This window comes from Scyliorhinus canicula, chromosome 13 (assembly GCF_902713615.1).
Source record: "Scyliorhinus canicula chromosome 13, sScyCan1.1, whole genome shotgun sequence".
Taxonomy (NCBI): Eukaryota; Metazoa; Chordata; class Chondrichthyes; order Carcharhiniformes; family Scyliorhinidae; genus Scyliorhinus; species Scyliorhinus canicula.
The window spans coordinates 83,331,602-83,348,532 of NC_052158.1; the positions used below are offsets into that span (position 1 = coordinate 83,331,602).

General features: G+C 43.6%; 1 protein-coding gene across 1 annotated transcript in view; it reads right to left on the bottom strand.

Annotated features, from left to right (window-relative positions):
* LOC119975924 (integral membrane protein 2C-like) overlaps window positions 1-16,931 on the bottom strand; it is an 84,937-nt gene that overhangs the window by 31,568 nt on the left and 36,438 nt on the right. The window contains exon 2 of the mRNA XM_038815873.1: window positions 446-583. Coding sequence (XP_038671801.1) covers window positions 446-583 — 138 coding nt within the window. The remainder of the gene's footprint in view (window positions 1-445; window positions 584-16,931) is intronic.

The window sequence follows — 16,931 nt, forward strand, 5'->3', positions numbered from 1 at the left end:
CTGACAGGGTAAAGGGCAGGGCCTCAGGTGCCTGTGGGAAATTGAAATATAATCGGCCTACTGCTCTGTTTATCAGCATGAATGCAATGGAAGGAAAATGAAAATTAACAGCCGTATATCCTGTCAATCAATGTCACACAGTGGCAATGTTGAATCCTTTCTAAGGTTTTATTTCATTCTATTCAAACATTGCTTCCATACTTTAAGAAACATTTGTTTCACGTATTTTCACACACACACACATAATGTGGGGACGTGGTGAAAGGACTCCCCAGCTGATTATCAGCCTGTTGAACCGTGTTATGAACATTCCTTCCATGGCCAACAAGCCCTGGTGTTGGAATTGAGCCCAGAGCTTCTGGTCCGGAGTTAGGGACGTACCACTGCGCCGCAGGACTTCCATCTAGAAACATTATACTTTCAGTCAACAAAATATATACTGTACCCGAGTAACAAAGTAGTGCTTGTAGACATAGACTGCTCCCAAGATAAGTCCAGATAGCAGAATAACCAATCCAAGTGTCAGACACCAGAAGCCACTAATGGTAGACCTGCGAGTTCTTGTCGGCAGAGTGTCCACATCCTGAAAAGAGAGGAGTGAATTATTAGTTTCTTCACCTTTCGATGGCACATGCATTTACCATGGAGCCTTGTCGGTCACATGTAAAGTTATATTACATATTCCAACTAAATCGCTCATATCTCAAGCTGCTACTTGTAACTAGTCCTGTTCAAATTTGGAATTTACCTACCAGCCAGGCAACAGTGTTGGCAGCAGTTCTTTCCAGACCAGTCACAAATTCAAACAGCAAAATCCACCAGTTAAGAACAATAGGGTAACATTTCTACTGGCTCCTCCAGTTTTCACATTAACTTCAGTGGATGATCAGTGAAACCCCTGCAGAAAATGGTAACTATTCACACTGTTTCTCCAAACTTTCCATCAATTTCTCACTGAGAAATTGTGTATGAAATGAAATGAATGAAAATGTCTTGTTATATTAATTATGCTAATTAATTATAAGCATATAAATGCAAATACAATGAATTATCTTTCTTGGCTTCGATTGCTAGGGGTGGGTGGGAGCATAGTGGTGGTGGACAGAGACATCACATAGCTCATTAGCCTGAGTTTAAGCTTCCTGTTCAAGAGAATTTTCTATTTAAGAAAGTGTACTAGATTGCATGACAGCCCCAGTGTCCTAATGGATAAGGCACTAGCTCCGAAGCCAGGGATTGTGGGTTCAAGCCCCATCTGGGGTGAAGCATTTAAAAAAATAAAAGGCTGCAATGTGCAGCACTGACAGTGCACATTCTCCCTGTGTTTACATGGGTTTCACCCCACAACCCAAAAGATGTGCAGGGTAGGCCACAATAAATTACCCCTTAATAGGAAAAAATTTATTGGGTACTCTGAATTTATTTTGAAAAAAGATTGTGTACAAGGCAGACTGATGATGGTGCCACAGGTGGTGTATGATGTGATGTTGCTTGTATCAAAAATTGTCTGCAACAGTGCTATTTACAGTAAAATCTACCTGATTTGCATTTTATCTACTTACAGATATAATCATTTTATTTAGTTTGCACTCTATTAGGGCACAGTAGAGGGTACAAGTTAGAACTACCACAACACCCTGGGCTAGTGCACAGTCAATTCCAGCCCTACTTGACCCAGAGTCACAAAACACTAAAAATTAGATTTTAATTAATATGTCCAAGGTCCTTGGCTGAGTCCAATAAACTGCAGTCACCAGGTTTGCAACTTTAACACAAGTAACCTTTTATTATGCACAGTATTATAATTGAACTGACAGAAACATGGACCTGTCTACCTAATACCCCTTTCCCAACCCCCCCTCCCTTTCCTAACTATCTTTCACTCTCTACAACATTCAACCCAATTATTCTGCTCCACCATTCAATAAGTTGATAGTTGATCTGCTGAGGCTGTAACTCTACTTTTTCACCTGTCCCCCATAGCCCTCAACACCCTGTAGATAAAAAATCTGATTAACTGAGCCTTGAATTTATAACATGACCTAACCTCCCATCCTCTCTGGGGAAGAAAATTCCAAAGACTAACAACCTTCTGAGAGAATACATCGCACCAGTCTTAAATGGGAGATCCCATGGGCGGGATTCAACCTTGCCCGGCGAGGCGGGCCGTACCGGCGCCGAGGAGTGACGTGAACCACTCCGGCGTCGGGCTGCCCAGAAGGTGCGGATTCCTCCACACCTTCAGGGGCTAGGCCGGCGCTGGCAGGTTTGACGCCACGCCAACTGGCACCGAAGGGCCTCCGCCGTCTGGCGAGAGTTGCCGCATGCGCGGGAGCACCAGCGTCCGCTGGCGTCATCCCAGCGCATGCGCAGGAAGGTTCTTCTCCACGCCGGCCATGGCAGAGGTTGACAGCAACTGGCGCGGAGGGAAAGAATGCCCCCACGGCACAGGCCCGCCACGGATCGGTGGGCCCCGATTGCGGGCCAGGCCACCGCAGGGGCACCCCCCCGGGGTCAGATTCCCTCGCACCCCCCCCCATCCCCGAGGACTCTGCAGGCCACTCGTAGAGCCAGTTCCTGCCAGTACATACCTGGTTTGTTTTACGCTGGCAGGACCGGCTGAAAATGGGCGGCCGCTCGGCACATCGCAGGCCGGAGAATCGTCGGGGGGGCCGAAGCCAAGGGCCGACGACCGGCAAGGCGCGATTCCCGCCCCCGCCAAAACCCCGGCGCCGGAGAATTCGGCAGCCGGTATCAGGGCAGCAGGATGGGATTCACGCGGCCCCCCCGGTGATTCTCCAACCCGGCGGGAGGTCGGAGAATCCCGTCCTATATTTTTAAACCGTGCATCCTGGTTCTAGATTTCCCCAAAGGGAAACATCCTCTCAGCATCTACCCGGTCAGGCCCCTTCAGAGTCTTGTATGTTTTCATAAGATTACCTCTCATTCTTCTGAACTCCAATGAGTATAGGCCCAACCTGCTCAACCTTCCTCATAAAACAACCCTTTCATCCTGGAATCAGCCTAGTGAACCTTCTCTGAACTGTCTCCAATGTCAGTATGTCCTTCCTTAAGTAGAGATCAAAACTGTGCAGAGTAATTCAGGTGTGCTCTCAGCAATATCCTGAACTGTTGTATAAAAGCTTTCCTACATTAAAGCTCTGTATCCCTCGCAATAAAGGTCAATATTACCTTTCTAATTTCTTGCTGTACCTGCATGCTATCTTTTTGTCATTCATATACAAGGACATCCAGATTCCTCTGTACTGCAGCATTCTGTAGTCTCTCTCCATTTAAAAAGATCCTGTTCTTTTATTCGTCCTGCCAAAATGGACATCACATTTTCCCACACTAGCCTCCAATTGCCAAAACACTTAACCTAGCTGTATCTCTTTGCAGATTCCTCACAACTGGTGTTCCTGCTTAACTTTGTATCAGCAGGAAGGTCAGTTGCAGTACACTCTGCCACTTCATCCAAGTCATTAAAGCAGATCGAAAATAGTTCAGGCCCTGGCATTGATCCCTAGGGCACTCCATTAGTTACAGTTTGCCAACCTGAAAATGATCCATTTCCAGATTCTCTGTTTCCTGTTAGTTAATCAATCTGATGTTTTTCTAAATACCTGTTGCTAACTCCTTAATAATGGATTCTAGTGTTTTCCAACTGACAGGTTTGACTAACTAGCCTGTAGTTTCATGATTTTTGTTTGCCTCATTTCTTGATTAGTGATGTTAAATTTGTGACTTTGCAATCCACAGGGGCTGTTTCAAAATCTAAGGAATTTTGGACAATTACAACCAACGAATCACTATCTCTGCAGCCCATTCTTTTAAGACATTAGAATGCAGGCCATCAGGCCAGGGACGTGTTAGCTTTTAGTCCTATTAGTTTGCCTGGTATCTTTTCTCTAGTGATCCTGATTGTTTAAAGTCTTCTCTCTTTTGTCCCATGCTTTTTAAAATTATTGTTGATGCTTTTTATGTATTCTACCAAAGAAAATGGATACAAAACACTTGTTCAAAGTGCCTGCCATTTCCTTGTTTCCAACTATTATTCCCCAGCCTCACCCCAAAGGACCATTGCTCCCTTTAGCTACTCTTTTCCTTTTTATATACTTGTAGAACAGGGGTGGGCAAACTACGGCCCGCGGGCCGCATGCGGCCCGCCAAAGGTATTTCTGCGGCCCACCAAGTCATTAAAAAAAAAAAAAAAAAAAAATTATTTAAAAAAAAAAATTTTTTTTTTTTTTTAAATTTTTTTTTAAGGTTAATGAGGGGGGGCTGTTGGGTTACTTACTGGTATAGGGTGGATACGTTGACTTGAGTAGGGTGATCATTGCTCGGCACAACGTCGAGGGCCGAAGGGCCTGTTCTGTGCTGTACTGTTCTATGTTCTATATGAGGCGCCCAGAATCATAACCGGGTGAAGTAATTATTCTACTTAATATACTATGCGGCCCTTTGTGAATTGTGAATTTCTGAATGTGGCCCTTGCACGGAAAAGTTTGCCCACCCCTGTTGTAGAAGCTCCTTCAGTCTGTTATTATACTTCTTGCTAGTTTGCTCTCAATCTCCAATCTCTCCCTCTGTTATTTATTTAGACATTCTTTGCTAGTTTCTAAAATGTTCCCAATTTTCTGGCTTGCTGTGAAAAAAGGATATTATTTTAATATTTGGGGGATTCAGTGTGTTTTGTTGGGATCCCTGCATGTGACTATGATTGTGATTCTCCATGTATCTACATGTGTAACTTATTTAATTAAGCTGGGAACTGAGGACTAAAAAGCTGAGGACATCAAGGAGCTAGGTGTGAAAGACAGGCACTTGAAATATATCTGGCCAAGTCGGATGCTCTACTGGGCAGCACGGTGGTGCAATAGTTAGCACTGCTGCCTCATGGCGCCGAAGAACCGGGTTCGGCCCCGACCCCGGGTCACTGTCCCTGTGCAATTTGCACATTTTCCCTGTGGCTGCATGGGGCTCACTCCCACAACCCAAAGATGTACAGGATAGGTGAATTGGCCATGCTAAATTGCCCCTTAATCTGAAAAAAAAATGGATACTTGAAAATTATAAAACAAAAAAAAGTTGGATGCTCTACAAGTAAATAAGGCATGGGTAGAAATTTGCATTAGAAGATAAAGAAGTTTTGTTGTGTTCAGTTGTTAAATTTCAACGGTAAGTAAAAATGGTTTACAATTTGGAAACAATCATAAATAAATAAGATAAGGTTAAATTTTATTTTGCCCAGGAGAACATAAAATATTTCTATATTCTGGGAAACATAAATTTCAAAGAAATTTCAAACAACTGACTCAAACATGAAAAGAGGCAAAAGAATATTTAAAAAGAGGGATTAGGAGCTGTGTTGAGGAATGGCTATGCAAGACCTCCTGGAGTGTGCTCAGTGCTTGGGACAGACCTGTGAAGCAGCAAAATGAAGCAGTCTCCAGCAACACAGAAAAATGCCTGTTTCTACAGAAGGATTTTGTTTAAAGTTCCACAGGAGAGTGGGAGTGAGAAAGAAGCCCTGTGAAAAATTTCCCCAACAGTAACTGTGGGTTTGCCTTGTGGTAATATTACTGGATTTTTTATATATAGATTCAAGTTTGGTATGGGATTGTTGCTGAAAGTGGTGTATATTTGTGAATCTAATCAAGTAGGAATCTTTTGGGGGGAAAGTTCTGAAAAACTAATTTTAACTGTGTAAATGTAATCAGAGATGCTTAAGTTTTATTTTCTTTTGTTAATAAATGTTTTAATTTAATATTTAAAATCTCCAAGGGTTACTGGAATTTGTGGCTCCTGGCTTCAGTTATGTATCTTCTTGCAGTAAAAATACAAGTAGAATAGAGTTGTGATAGCTTGCTAAGTTTCCCTTTGGATTTTGGTTTGCACAGCATTTATCACCTGCCGGTTCATAACACCATCATTAATTATTTTCTTTCGATTTGATACAATCTGCTTAACTTCCTTAGTTAGCCATGAATTTGTGTCCTTCTCATTGAGTTTATCTTTCTTATTGGAAAGCATCTTCGTTGAGAGTTTTGAAATATCTCTTACCTGCCATTGTTTCTCCCACCATCTTGCCTTTTAATCTATTTGCCCAGTCCGCTTTAGCCAAGGGTCATCATACCCTCGCAACTGCCTTTATTTAGTTTTAAGATTGGTGTCATAAATTGTACTTATACTATTGTGGATTTGTGTAATAAATTGTTAAAAAAGTCACATGGCTCATTGTGTGAATTCAACTGCAATCAGTCGGAAATGAGAATTAGGCTGTGCTTATCTCAAGGGTCACAAAAGACATTTGAATTTCAAAAACCCTGAATGGACAATGGGGTTATTTAATGTTGTGAAAACTCATAACTCCTTTGACATCAGCAGGAAGTATTTCTTCCAAGCAGGAAGCACTTCTTCAAAGGACTACAATTTAATTCACTTCTTTGCTTTGCATTATATATCAGCCATGTTTGTGTTTTGGAATGGTATAAAAGAAGCTGGAAGTATGACTGTGTGGGTGGCAATACAAGTATACAGCATCAGCTAAAACAGCCATGACCACATCTGAAAACATGCAAACATGCACCCACACGAGCCAAAGCCAAATTTGAAAAGCTGGAATTTAATCCATTGTGAAAAGAGCCTGCTTTTGAACTGCAAAGACATTGGAACAACATAATACAGTGCAGAAGGAGTTCATTCGGCCCATTGAGTCTGCACCGACCCACTTAAGCTCTCACTCCCACCCTATCCCCGCAACCCAATAACCCCTCTTAACTGTGGGAGGAAACCGGAGCACCCGGAGGAAACCCACGCAGACACGCGGAGAACGTGCAGACTCCGCACAGTGACCCAGCGAGGAATCAAACCTGGGACCCTGGCGCTGTGAAGCCACAGTGCTATCCACTTGGGCTACCGTGCTGCCCTATGTGGAAGTCGAAAAGAATCCAAATTGTTGGAAACCAAACTAGGAGCTACAGCAGCAAACTTTGTTTTGTAAGAAGCACTAGTAAAAAGTTAAGATGTCAACTTTTAATGCTCAAGAGTTAATCGATCGGAGGGTTAAACTGGCAAAAGGTAAATCAGAGTACTTAGGTATGGAGCAACTAAAAGCCATGGGCAAGTAGGTAATGTCCAGTCAAACAAAGTATTACAATCCCAGATCAGACCCTAACATTTGTTTTAATGTCAGACAGAAACCCCAATATTTTATTTAATTTGTAAGACTGTGAGGAAAGGACACTTCGCTCCAGGAGTGACTCCACACACAAAATGGATATGGTGTATTAAAACAAACTTCATTATTCACACAGTATTAAAATAACTTTAACATCATCCAGGAAATAGCTTACAATTATCAATTAAACAATGCTTGACAATGAAATTTAAAAACTCCTAACTGCTATCTTTTTATCTCCAATCCAGCAAACCCCATCTCAGGTCAAAACCCTCTTTTAAATTCAGGTAGTAAACACAGAAATACTTGCTGTATAGAGATGGCTTGGAGAAACTTCTTAATAATAATAATCTTTATTAGTGTCACAAGAAGGCTTATGTTAACACTGCAATAAATTCATGTGAAAATCCCCTAGTCGCCACACTCCGGCACCTGTTCAGGTACACTGAGGAAGAATTCAGAATGTCCAATTCACCTAACAAGTACATCTTTCGGAACTTGTGGGAGGAAACTGGAGCACCCGATGGAAACCCACGCAGACACAGGAAGAACGTGTAGACTCCACATAGGCAGTGACCCAAGCCTTGAATCGAACCGGGTCTCTGGCGCTGTGAAGCAACAGTGCTAACCATTGTGCGACTGTGCCGCCCCTTTAAGGCAGAGAGATTGTTCAGGAAACAGCCTGCAGAATCTTGGCTGTGTCAAACTACTGTTTAACTTCCCAGCATTTAACAAAGAGCTCCTGTTCTATCCACAGCAAAACTGAAAATGAAACTCAAAACCTGACTGCTTCAACCTCTGGCTCTTTCCATTAATTACATCATCTCATTCCATATTATGACCATATTACTAAGGCTAACCACAATCCCACAATTATCTAAACTCCAGGCATGCGTATTTTCATAAACAAAATTCCATTAGCCCTATTTATGTAAACATTATACATGGTTGGAATGAATGATGATCTCATTTTTATGATGCATTAATTATCCCTGTGTCTGCTTGCCTTTTAAACCATGATTTGTAAAACCCTTGCTTCAATAGAGACATAAACACACTAATCCAGGTCATTAACCAGATACATATAATACAATGTCATTCTGAAATTCATCACAAAAGAGACAGGACCCCTGAAAAGGTTAATGAAGTGTTTGAGACCTTCTATTGTGGGTTGTTTGAGTCAGAGCCTCCGGAGGAGGGTTCATCAATTAAGACATTTTTAGATGGGTTGACCTTCCCAGAGGTGGAGCAGGAGAGGAGGCAAAGTTTGAGATGCCGATAGAGCTGGAGGAGATTATGAGCTGTATTCAGTCAATGAAGATGGGTAGAGCACCATGGGTTTCCCATTGAATTTTACAAACAGTTTGCTGGTCAGTTTGTCCCACTTCTGCTGGATATGTTTAATGATTACGTGTCCCGGGGGATTTGCCAGCCACACTGGCACTGGCATCAATTTCCTTGATCCTGAAGAAGAACAAGAAACCCATGGAATGTGGGTCATATCGGCCTATTCCGATGTTAAATGTTGATGCTATGTTGTTGGCTAAAGTGTTGGCAATGCGTTTGACGCCCTGCCTACCTGTGGTGATCTCAGAGGAGCAGACTGGATTTGTTAAGGGCCGGCAGTTGTTAGCCATCGTTAGGAGGTTGTTAAATGTTGTGTTGTCGCCCTCTTTAGGGACCGAGTCAGAGGTGATTATTTCGATGGATGTGGAGAAAACGTTCCGATAGAAGTGAGTGGGTGTACCTTTTTGAGATCCTTGGGCGGTTTTGCTTTGAGCCAAAGTTTACTTAAGGAATTAGCTTTTATAGGTGGCACCCACAGCCAGTGTATGTAGTAATGCTCTGAGCTCAGTTTATTTTCAACTGAGCAGGGGTACAAGGTAGGGGTGTCTGTTGTCTCCGTTTTTGTTTGCCTTAGCGATTGAGCAGCTGGCCATTGCTTTGAAGCCGTCTACCAGGTGGAGAGGGATAGATCATGCGGGGAGGAAGCACAGAGTGTCCTTACATGCAGACGATTTGTCATACATCACGGATCCATTCTCCAATGTGGGGGTGTTAATGGAACTTTTTAATTTGACAACTTTTCGGGGTACAAGCTAAAGCTGGGCAACAGTGAATATTTTCCAGTGAGCCTCCCGGGCAGGGGAGCTCATCTGGGGAGACTGCCGTTTTGTCCGCCCAGGACTAGCTTTCAGTATCTGGGAATTCAGGTGGCGCTTCATAAACTTTACTTTTCTAGTCTGGTGGATGGGGTGAAGGCCTAATTGAAAAGGTGGGGTGCCCTCCCTCTGACCTTAGCAGGAAGGGTACAGATGGTGAAGATGAATATTCTCCCAAAGTTTTTGGGAGAATATTCTCTCTTCTTTCTTCCTCAGGTTTTCTTTTGCAGGGTTAATAAATTAATGTCTACTTTTATTTGGGATAAAGCCCCTTGGGTTCATAGGACATTTCTGCAAAGGGTTAGGCAGTCAGGGGTTTCGCACTAATCTGCTGTGTTACCACTGAGCTGCAAATATTGATAAGATGCGGGGTGGTTCAAGGACCTGGACTCTAAATGGGGGCAGATGGAGGAGGTTTTGTGCTTCGGGTCAGGTTTGAGTGCACTGATTACTGCACCAATCCTGTTTTCCACTGCCCGATTCTCTTCGAGACCAGTGGTGATTGCCACTTTGAGATTTTGGAATCAGTTTAGGCAGCATTATAAACTAGGTTCCATGTCACTGCTGGCTCTGATTTACAACGACCAACGTTCAGCCCGTTGGTAGCCATTTTTGTAGTTTCAGACTCGCCGGTGCTGCAGACGGCGATGAGGGCAGACGTTTTAGCCTTCGCCTTCCTAATTGTCTGGAGACAAGTTCTGCTTGGATGGAGGTCCCCAGTGCTGCAATGGGCCTTGGTGTCATTGCGGACCTGATGGAAGTTTTGCAAATTGAGACGGTCAAGTAGGCAATGAGGGGGTCAGTGGAAGGGTTCTATTTGAGCTGAACCCCTTCATCTCTTTTTATCAGGGAGCTGGTTACCGTCAGTTGTTAGGGATGGGGGGGGGGGGGGGCGATGGCTGCGGTTTGTCTCTGTAGCTTGATCATGGTTTTGTTTTCTTTGAGGGGTGTGGGGTGTTGTATTCTTGTTGTTGGTGTTATTATGAAAATCTTGTTTGAATAAAAATATATTTTTTTAATTTGAAAAATTTCAAGACATGAACTCCTCAAAATGTTGGCTGAATATTTTGAATTTAGCCTTGAGTCAGAAGCGATAGAAGCTGAATCAGAACTAGACTGGGTTACTTCAATCAAACCAGAGCTGGAAAAGATGAAAATTGAGCTGGAGTTAAAAGTCCAAGAGAAAGAAAAAGCACTCAAGCTTCGAGCTCAAAAAGAAAGGCCAGCTGGTAAAAGGGAGCTAGAGATACAGAGGAATTGCCAGTTCCAGAAGTTGGAATTGAAGTCGTAAGCACAAAGACATAGAGGCCAAAGGCAGCTTGCATCTGCTCCGGGAAGTCACACTCCACCGAATGACAACCCAAATCTCTGCCTCTCCGAACTAGGATTCGAAGGTCAAAAATTCTCCAGATGTATTTCTAAATTCAAAGAATCCTTCTTGACTGCTTTCAGAAAAGTAGCAGATCAGCGACATTGACCCCAGGAAGTCTGCACACTGATGATCCAGGATCAGTTAACAGAAAGCTTCTCCAAACTGGCCCCTGAAGTGACTGCTCATTACAAACAGACTAAGGATGCAATCCTGAATATCTATGAACTCATGCCAGAAGCATATCATTAGCAATTCAGAAATTCACATAAGAAGCCCACACAAACGCATGTAGAATTTGAAAGAGTCATAAACATTGCTTTTTGCTGATGTGTGTACGTTTTAAAGATAGAGGGCTGGATTCACCGCAGCCCTCCACCGAAATCGCATTTGGCGCGGGGGCGGAGAATCCACTTTCAAGCCGAAATTGGGCCCGGCGATTCTCCAGGAGCCGAGAATCGGCATGTTCGCGGAGCGCTCCGCGCAGCTGGGGGAGGGGGGGGGGGACATTGCCAGATGGCCCAGCGATCCTCTCCTCCCGACCAGCCGAGTTCCTGACGGCGAGTTTCTAACCACCTATCGCAATCCGGGAAGCTCGTGTGGCGGCTGCAGACTCAGTCCGCGGCTGCCCTGGTTTGGGGGGGGGGGGGGACCAGGGGGATCGGACACGGGGGGGGACCAGGGGGATCGGACACGGGGGGGTGGGGGTCCTTATGGGCGGCCGGGGGACAGATTGGGGCGGTCGGATCTTCGGGCGTGCAGCCGATCTGGGGGACCTACATTCCGCGTCTGCTTCCGCGGTCAGAGTCCATCATGGTGCTCAGCGCAGCCGCTGGAGGCCGCTGCCATGCGCACGCGCGGACTCAAAACCGGAAGTGCGGGGGCCCGTATCCGTTGCTAAAGCTGTGTGAATCATTCTGGGTCCCTGCTAGCCCCCTGCAGGTGAGTGAATTGGCTGATCTTTTTAAATAGGAAACTCCACAGTAAAACGCTAGCGTTTTTATGCCGGCGTGGGCACATAGTCCCATCTTGGGAGAATCCAGCCCAGAGTGTACTTAAGATGGAATAAGGGGTGTGGGTAGGAGAGGGGAAGGTGTCTGACATCTATAAGGTAATGCAGGAGGTGGAGGAGTCGTCAGTGGAGGAGCTGAAGGCTAAATGGGAGGAGGAACTCGGCGAGCAGATAGAGGATGGGACTTGGGCGGAGGCCTTGGAGAGAGTCAACTCCTCCTCCTCATGTGCGAGGCTTAGTCTCATCCAATTTAAGGTGCTGCACCGGGCCCATATGTCCGGGACTAGGATGAGTAGGTTCTTCGGGGGTGAGGACAGGTGCACCAGATGTTCGGGGAGTCCTGCGAACCACGCCCATATGTTCTGGGCATGCCCAGCACTGGAAGGGGGTGGCGGGGACGGTGTCGAGGGTGGTTGGATCCAGGGTCAAACCAGGGTGGGGACTCGCGATTTTTGGGGTTGGGGTGGAGCCGGGAGTGCAGGAGGCGAAAGAGGCCGGTGTCCTGGCCTTTGCGTCCCTAGTAGCCCGTCGAAGGATTCTGTTACAATGGAAGGATGCAAGGCCCCCAAGCGTGGAGACCTGGATCAGTGACATGGCGGGATTTATAAAATTGGAAAAGGTCAAATTTGCCCTGAGAGCATCAATACAAGGGTTCTATAAACGATGGCAGCCTTTTCTGGACTTCCTGGCTCAGAGATAGGTAACTGGGTCAATAGCAGCAGCAACCCCGGGGGGGGGGTGCATTATTGTAGTGTTTATTCTGTAACTTTATAGTGTGTTAATTTGCGTTGTTGTTAAAATGCTGGGTTGTTCATGGGGATGGGGCGAATGTATATGATTGTTAATATTATTGTTATTTTCGGTATTTTACTAAGGTGCGTTATTGTTGTATAAAATCAAAATTTCTCAATAAAAATTATTTTTAAAAAAAGATGGAATAAGGGAATTACTGTAGTTGGAGTTCAAAATTTCCTCTATTCCAATATAAAAATGTACCTCAAGGAACAAATATTACCTCAGCAAGGGCAGTGCCCATGAAGGCGGAGGATTATGAATTGACTCACAGACATTGCTTAACCAGGAGCTATTGTATGTCAGTGAACACAGGGGGTGATTTTGCAAATGCTACTTAGTGCGAGTAAGGACACAGGCAGCAGAGCTTTGGATGACTTCAAGTTTACCAAGGGTTCAATGTTGGAGGCTGGTCAGCACTGAGTTGGAATAGTCAATTCTAGATGTAGCAAACGGATGGATGAGGGTTTCAGCAACCGGTGAGCAGAGACAGGACCAGAGTCAGGCAATGATTTGGAGATGGAAATAGTCGCTCTTACTGATGGTGCAGACATGTGGTCAAAAGCATATCTCAGGGTTAAATCTCACACTGAAGTTGTGAACACTGCTGTTCCGACTCAGAAAGTTGCCAGGGATAGGGCGTTAAGTCATTTGCAAGGAAATGGAGTTCATAACAGGGACAGAAACCAATGACTTTGTTCTTCCCAGTGCTTAATTGGAGAGAATTTCTGATCAAATACTGGAAGTCAGAAAGCAAGTCTGACAATTTAGACTGAGGACAAACTGAAACAGGTGGGGGTGAGGTTTGATGTAAATTATTTTTTTTTTAAACGAGAAATTCAATGTTTCTCACACTGCACACACTAATGTGATTATGTTGGACTGCTGTCTGTTTAAGGTTGATTATTAAAATGAAGACAAATAAATCAAATTTTGCATGTTAGCAAATGGATCCTGGGTTGTTAGGGCAACAGATGAGTCACCTATGGATTGGAATTTGTTGTTATTTTGAATGTTGAGATTTCAGATGTTTCCCTGTGCTTGATGCCTTCCTTGGAAGATGGAATTCACACTCGTGCATCACAGTACTTCATTGAAGGATTGTTTTACTTATAGCAGTAGTTAAAATTGAATTCCTTAAAATATCACCATGCAAAAATATACTTTAAAAACATTAGAAAAAGAGCAAGTGGCACCATGTTAAGAAAACAAAGGTAGTTTTCAGGGATTTATAATTTGTATTGGGAAACATTAGAAATAAGGTACAGTTTTAGGTAGGTTTAATGTAATGTTTCCGTGCCTGGAAGGGACGTATAGATAGATTCATGCTGGACATAGGTGTTTGTATGTGCGGGGGTTGGTTATGGTCCAACTTGGTTTCTATTGTACGTTGAGGGCTATGGCATGAAGAGTAATTAGATATGCCAGCAGAGGTATACAATGTTGCTTAGTAACTGGAGGTCCTTGTCAGGTAAAAAGCTTTTAAGTTTTAGTCAAGTTAATTTGAGAGGAGTTGCAGACAGATCACTGATGAGTGAATAGCTCTTAACTCTGCCAGAAGAGCTGGACAGCCCAAGGGATTTTCAATAGTTGAAGTTTCCTAAGGAACAGTCCAGATAACCAGGGAATTGGGACAGAAATAATTTCTTAAGAAGGCTGCAATTAAACAAAACTGGCCTCTTTCCAAATGGCAGGCAGTGACTAGTGGGATACCGCAGGGATCAGAACATAGCAAACTGGAAACAGAAACAGATTACAGTTCAGTAAAGTTCAGAGAGTTGAAAGGGCATTGGATCATGAGAGGCCAGAAAAATATCTGCAGGGAGAGGCCAGAAAAATATCTGCAGTCATGCTAATGTTTCTGAGACATTACTATAGTTCATGAGATTATTTGAAATAATCGAGTAAATCAGTGTCTGGATCTCAGTGTTTGTCTAGAATCCTTTAAGACAAAAAATTCCTGAAAGGGGTTGGTGTAAAATCTTGGACAGGATTAGCTGTAAAAGTGAAGCACAACCTCTGTTCACAAGAGTCCTTTGGAAAATGTGGACCAGATTTTGGAATACAAACCGCTACTGGAACGCATGATTATGAGATAAGATTTTAAAGCGTGTTTTGGGAGAGGAATTTGGAAATGCTCATATGACAATCATCCGGGGAGGGAGGATTCTGAGGAGGCATCCACAGGCATTCACCTGGGGTTTCAGAATGGAGCCTGAGTTTGACCACAAGCATTTTGTGTGTGTCAAAGGGAGATTTATATGTTAATGAACCAATTGTAACTTCAGATGTATTTTGGCATCCGTGTTAATCTTAAAATTGGTGTGTATTTGTTAAGCCAAGGTGGGAGCAAAGGGGTATTGTATTGTAATCAATTTTTTCATGTTTAATAAATGGTTTTTTTCTTGCTGTTAAAACTAATTAGCGGTCCTGTGACTCTGTTCCTCCATGTTTTATATAAAAAAGTAAACATTACGGCCTTTTGAGCAAGGGTTCCATTCTGAGATCTTCCTATCCAGTTATAACATCAACTGGGATCGTGCAAACCACAATACATTGCAAGCTGGCAATTTATATTAAAGCTTATTGGTTTATTCAGAAAGTGTGAATTTAGCACAGAACCATTGATACAGAAGACATATTCTGAAATATGCAGCTAAATTGACAAAACTGTTATCGCCCGCTGTCATTAATGTGTAAAACTGACAGTAAGCTCTTTCATCCACACATGCACAGTTAAATGTGGAAATTCCGAGGTTGTTGCCATTGATGTCCAATCCTCCATAGGGTGTGCTACTGTAGATTTTGCAGATCCTATTAATGTAGAATCAGTGATTTGATCGTCAACCATTCTTGCTGGAAGTACCATTGCTGAACTACCATTGAAAATGCAATGCCTTGTTGAATGAGATGTAATTGAGAGTTTAAAAGAGCACAAAATCAACTGAACCTCCCCCCGTGTCTGGAAAAGGTGCGGACTGTCATTCACACATAATACAATTTAGAAATGCCATGGTTTCGAAGATAACAAAAATATTTTATTTAACTTTCTGATATTTTATTATCTATCTTGATTCCATATGTATATTTCAGTAGTAATTTTGTTTTTTGTAAAATAATTTTAAAACAAATTGCAATCCATGCTTTTTAATTCATGGTTTGCTCTCTGTGAGAATTCTTCAACCGGATTGGCTGAGCCACTGGCTTGATCACTCCACTGGTGCTGGATATTACTGGCAGAATTCTCCCATGCCCACGTTCAACAGTGGGCGGGGAGGAAGAATTCAGTGGAAGGGCCAAAAACTGGCTTTAAGCCGGCGTGAACTTCCCGTAGGATCTTCCTCTGATACTCACCATGCTGGTTTGGGAAACCTTTTGGAGGCCAGTGTGAAACTCGTTTCATTCCAATAATGGGAAAGCGCCAGCAAGAAAACACAATGCTCCAAAATATGTGATGTGCAGATGTCTGGACTCACCAAAACAATGCCTGGGGCTCCTTCTGGAGTTTGGGATGAAGGCTGACAGCATCCTGTAATGCCACAACATTAGATGGGGTGAGCATCAACAAGTGGACCTTCTAGATTCCGAGTCCTGGAGGGAGACTGTCTTCCAGCCTCACTGTTCCTGGAGATCCATTTTCTTTCTCAGGAGATCCATCTTCCAGTCTTAGACTGCTCACAGAGATCCATCATCATTTTCGGGAAGTCCACCTTCTTTCTTCAATATTGGTTTTGTGATAATAGGCACCTTTTCAATATGACACCCAAATAGGATGAAGGACTATACGTCATCTGACCTGTCCCGCCATGGAAAACGGTGCAAAACCCCGGGTGCTTAATTATTGAGGTCAGGGCCAGAAGATTTGGTGCGTTCTCCGCCTGGAAACCATTCCATGTTCCTGCCCTGGCGTGGGAATTAGTCCCAGGAAAGGAGAATTCCGCCCTACAGACCCCATGTAGATGGTCGCAGATCCGCCTAATTTTTGTGCTCAGCTTTTCTCAAGGTCAGTGGACAAGCACTATACCTTCACCACGGACTGCAAGTTCCAGATCATGAGTATTGCACCAAGAATCGCTCATTTCTAGGGTTTAATGTGAACTGTATCTGATAAGAAACAATGCAAAACTTTCAATGAATCTCATTAAAGGTTGCAGAAATTATCTCCAGGAATGTTGTCATCGTAACTGTGACTTCAGCAGGATCTTTGTTACCATGCAAAACAGGATGCCAGTCAAAGATGAGGTCTTGGAGTAAGACAAGCTTCGAGAAAATCCGATCCTAATGTGTTTATAAGATGTTCAAGCTGATGGTTATGCAAGCAACTGCCTTTGAAGGACAATAAATAAATTGGACAGGAGCCGAGTAGCTTCACAAGAAAAAGTGTGTCATTGTTATTGAAGCCAATGTGTTTCAGCT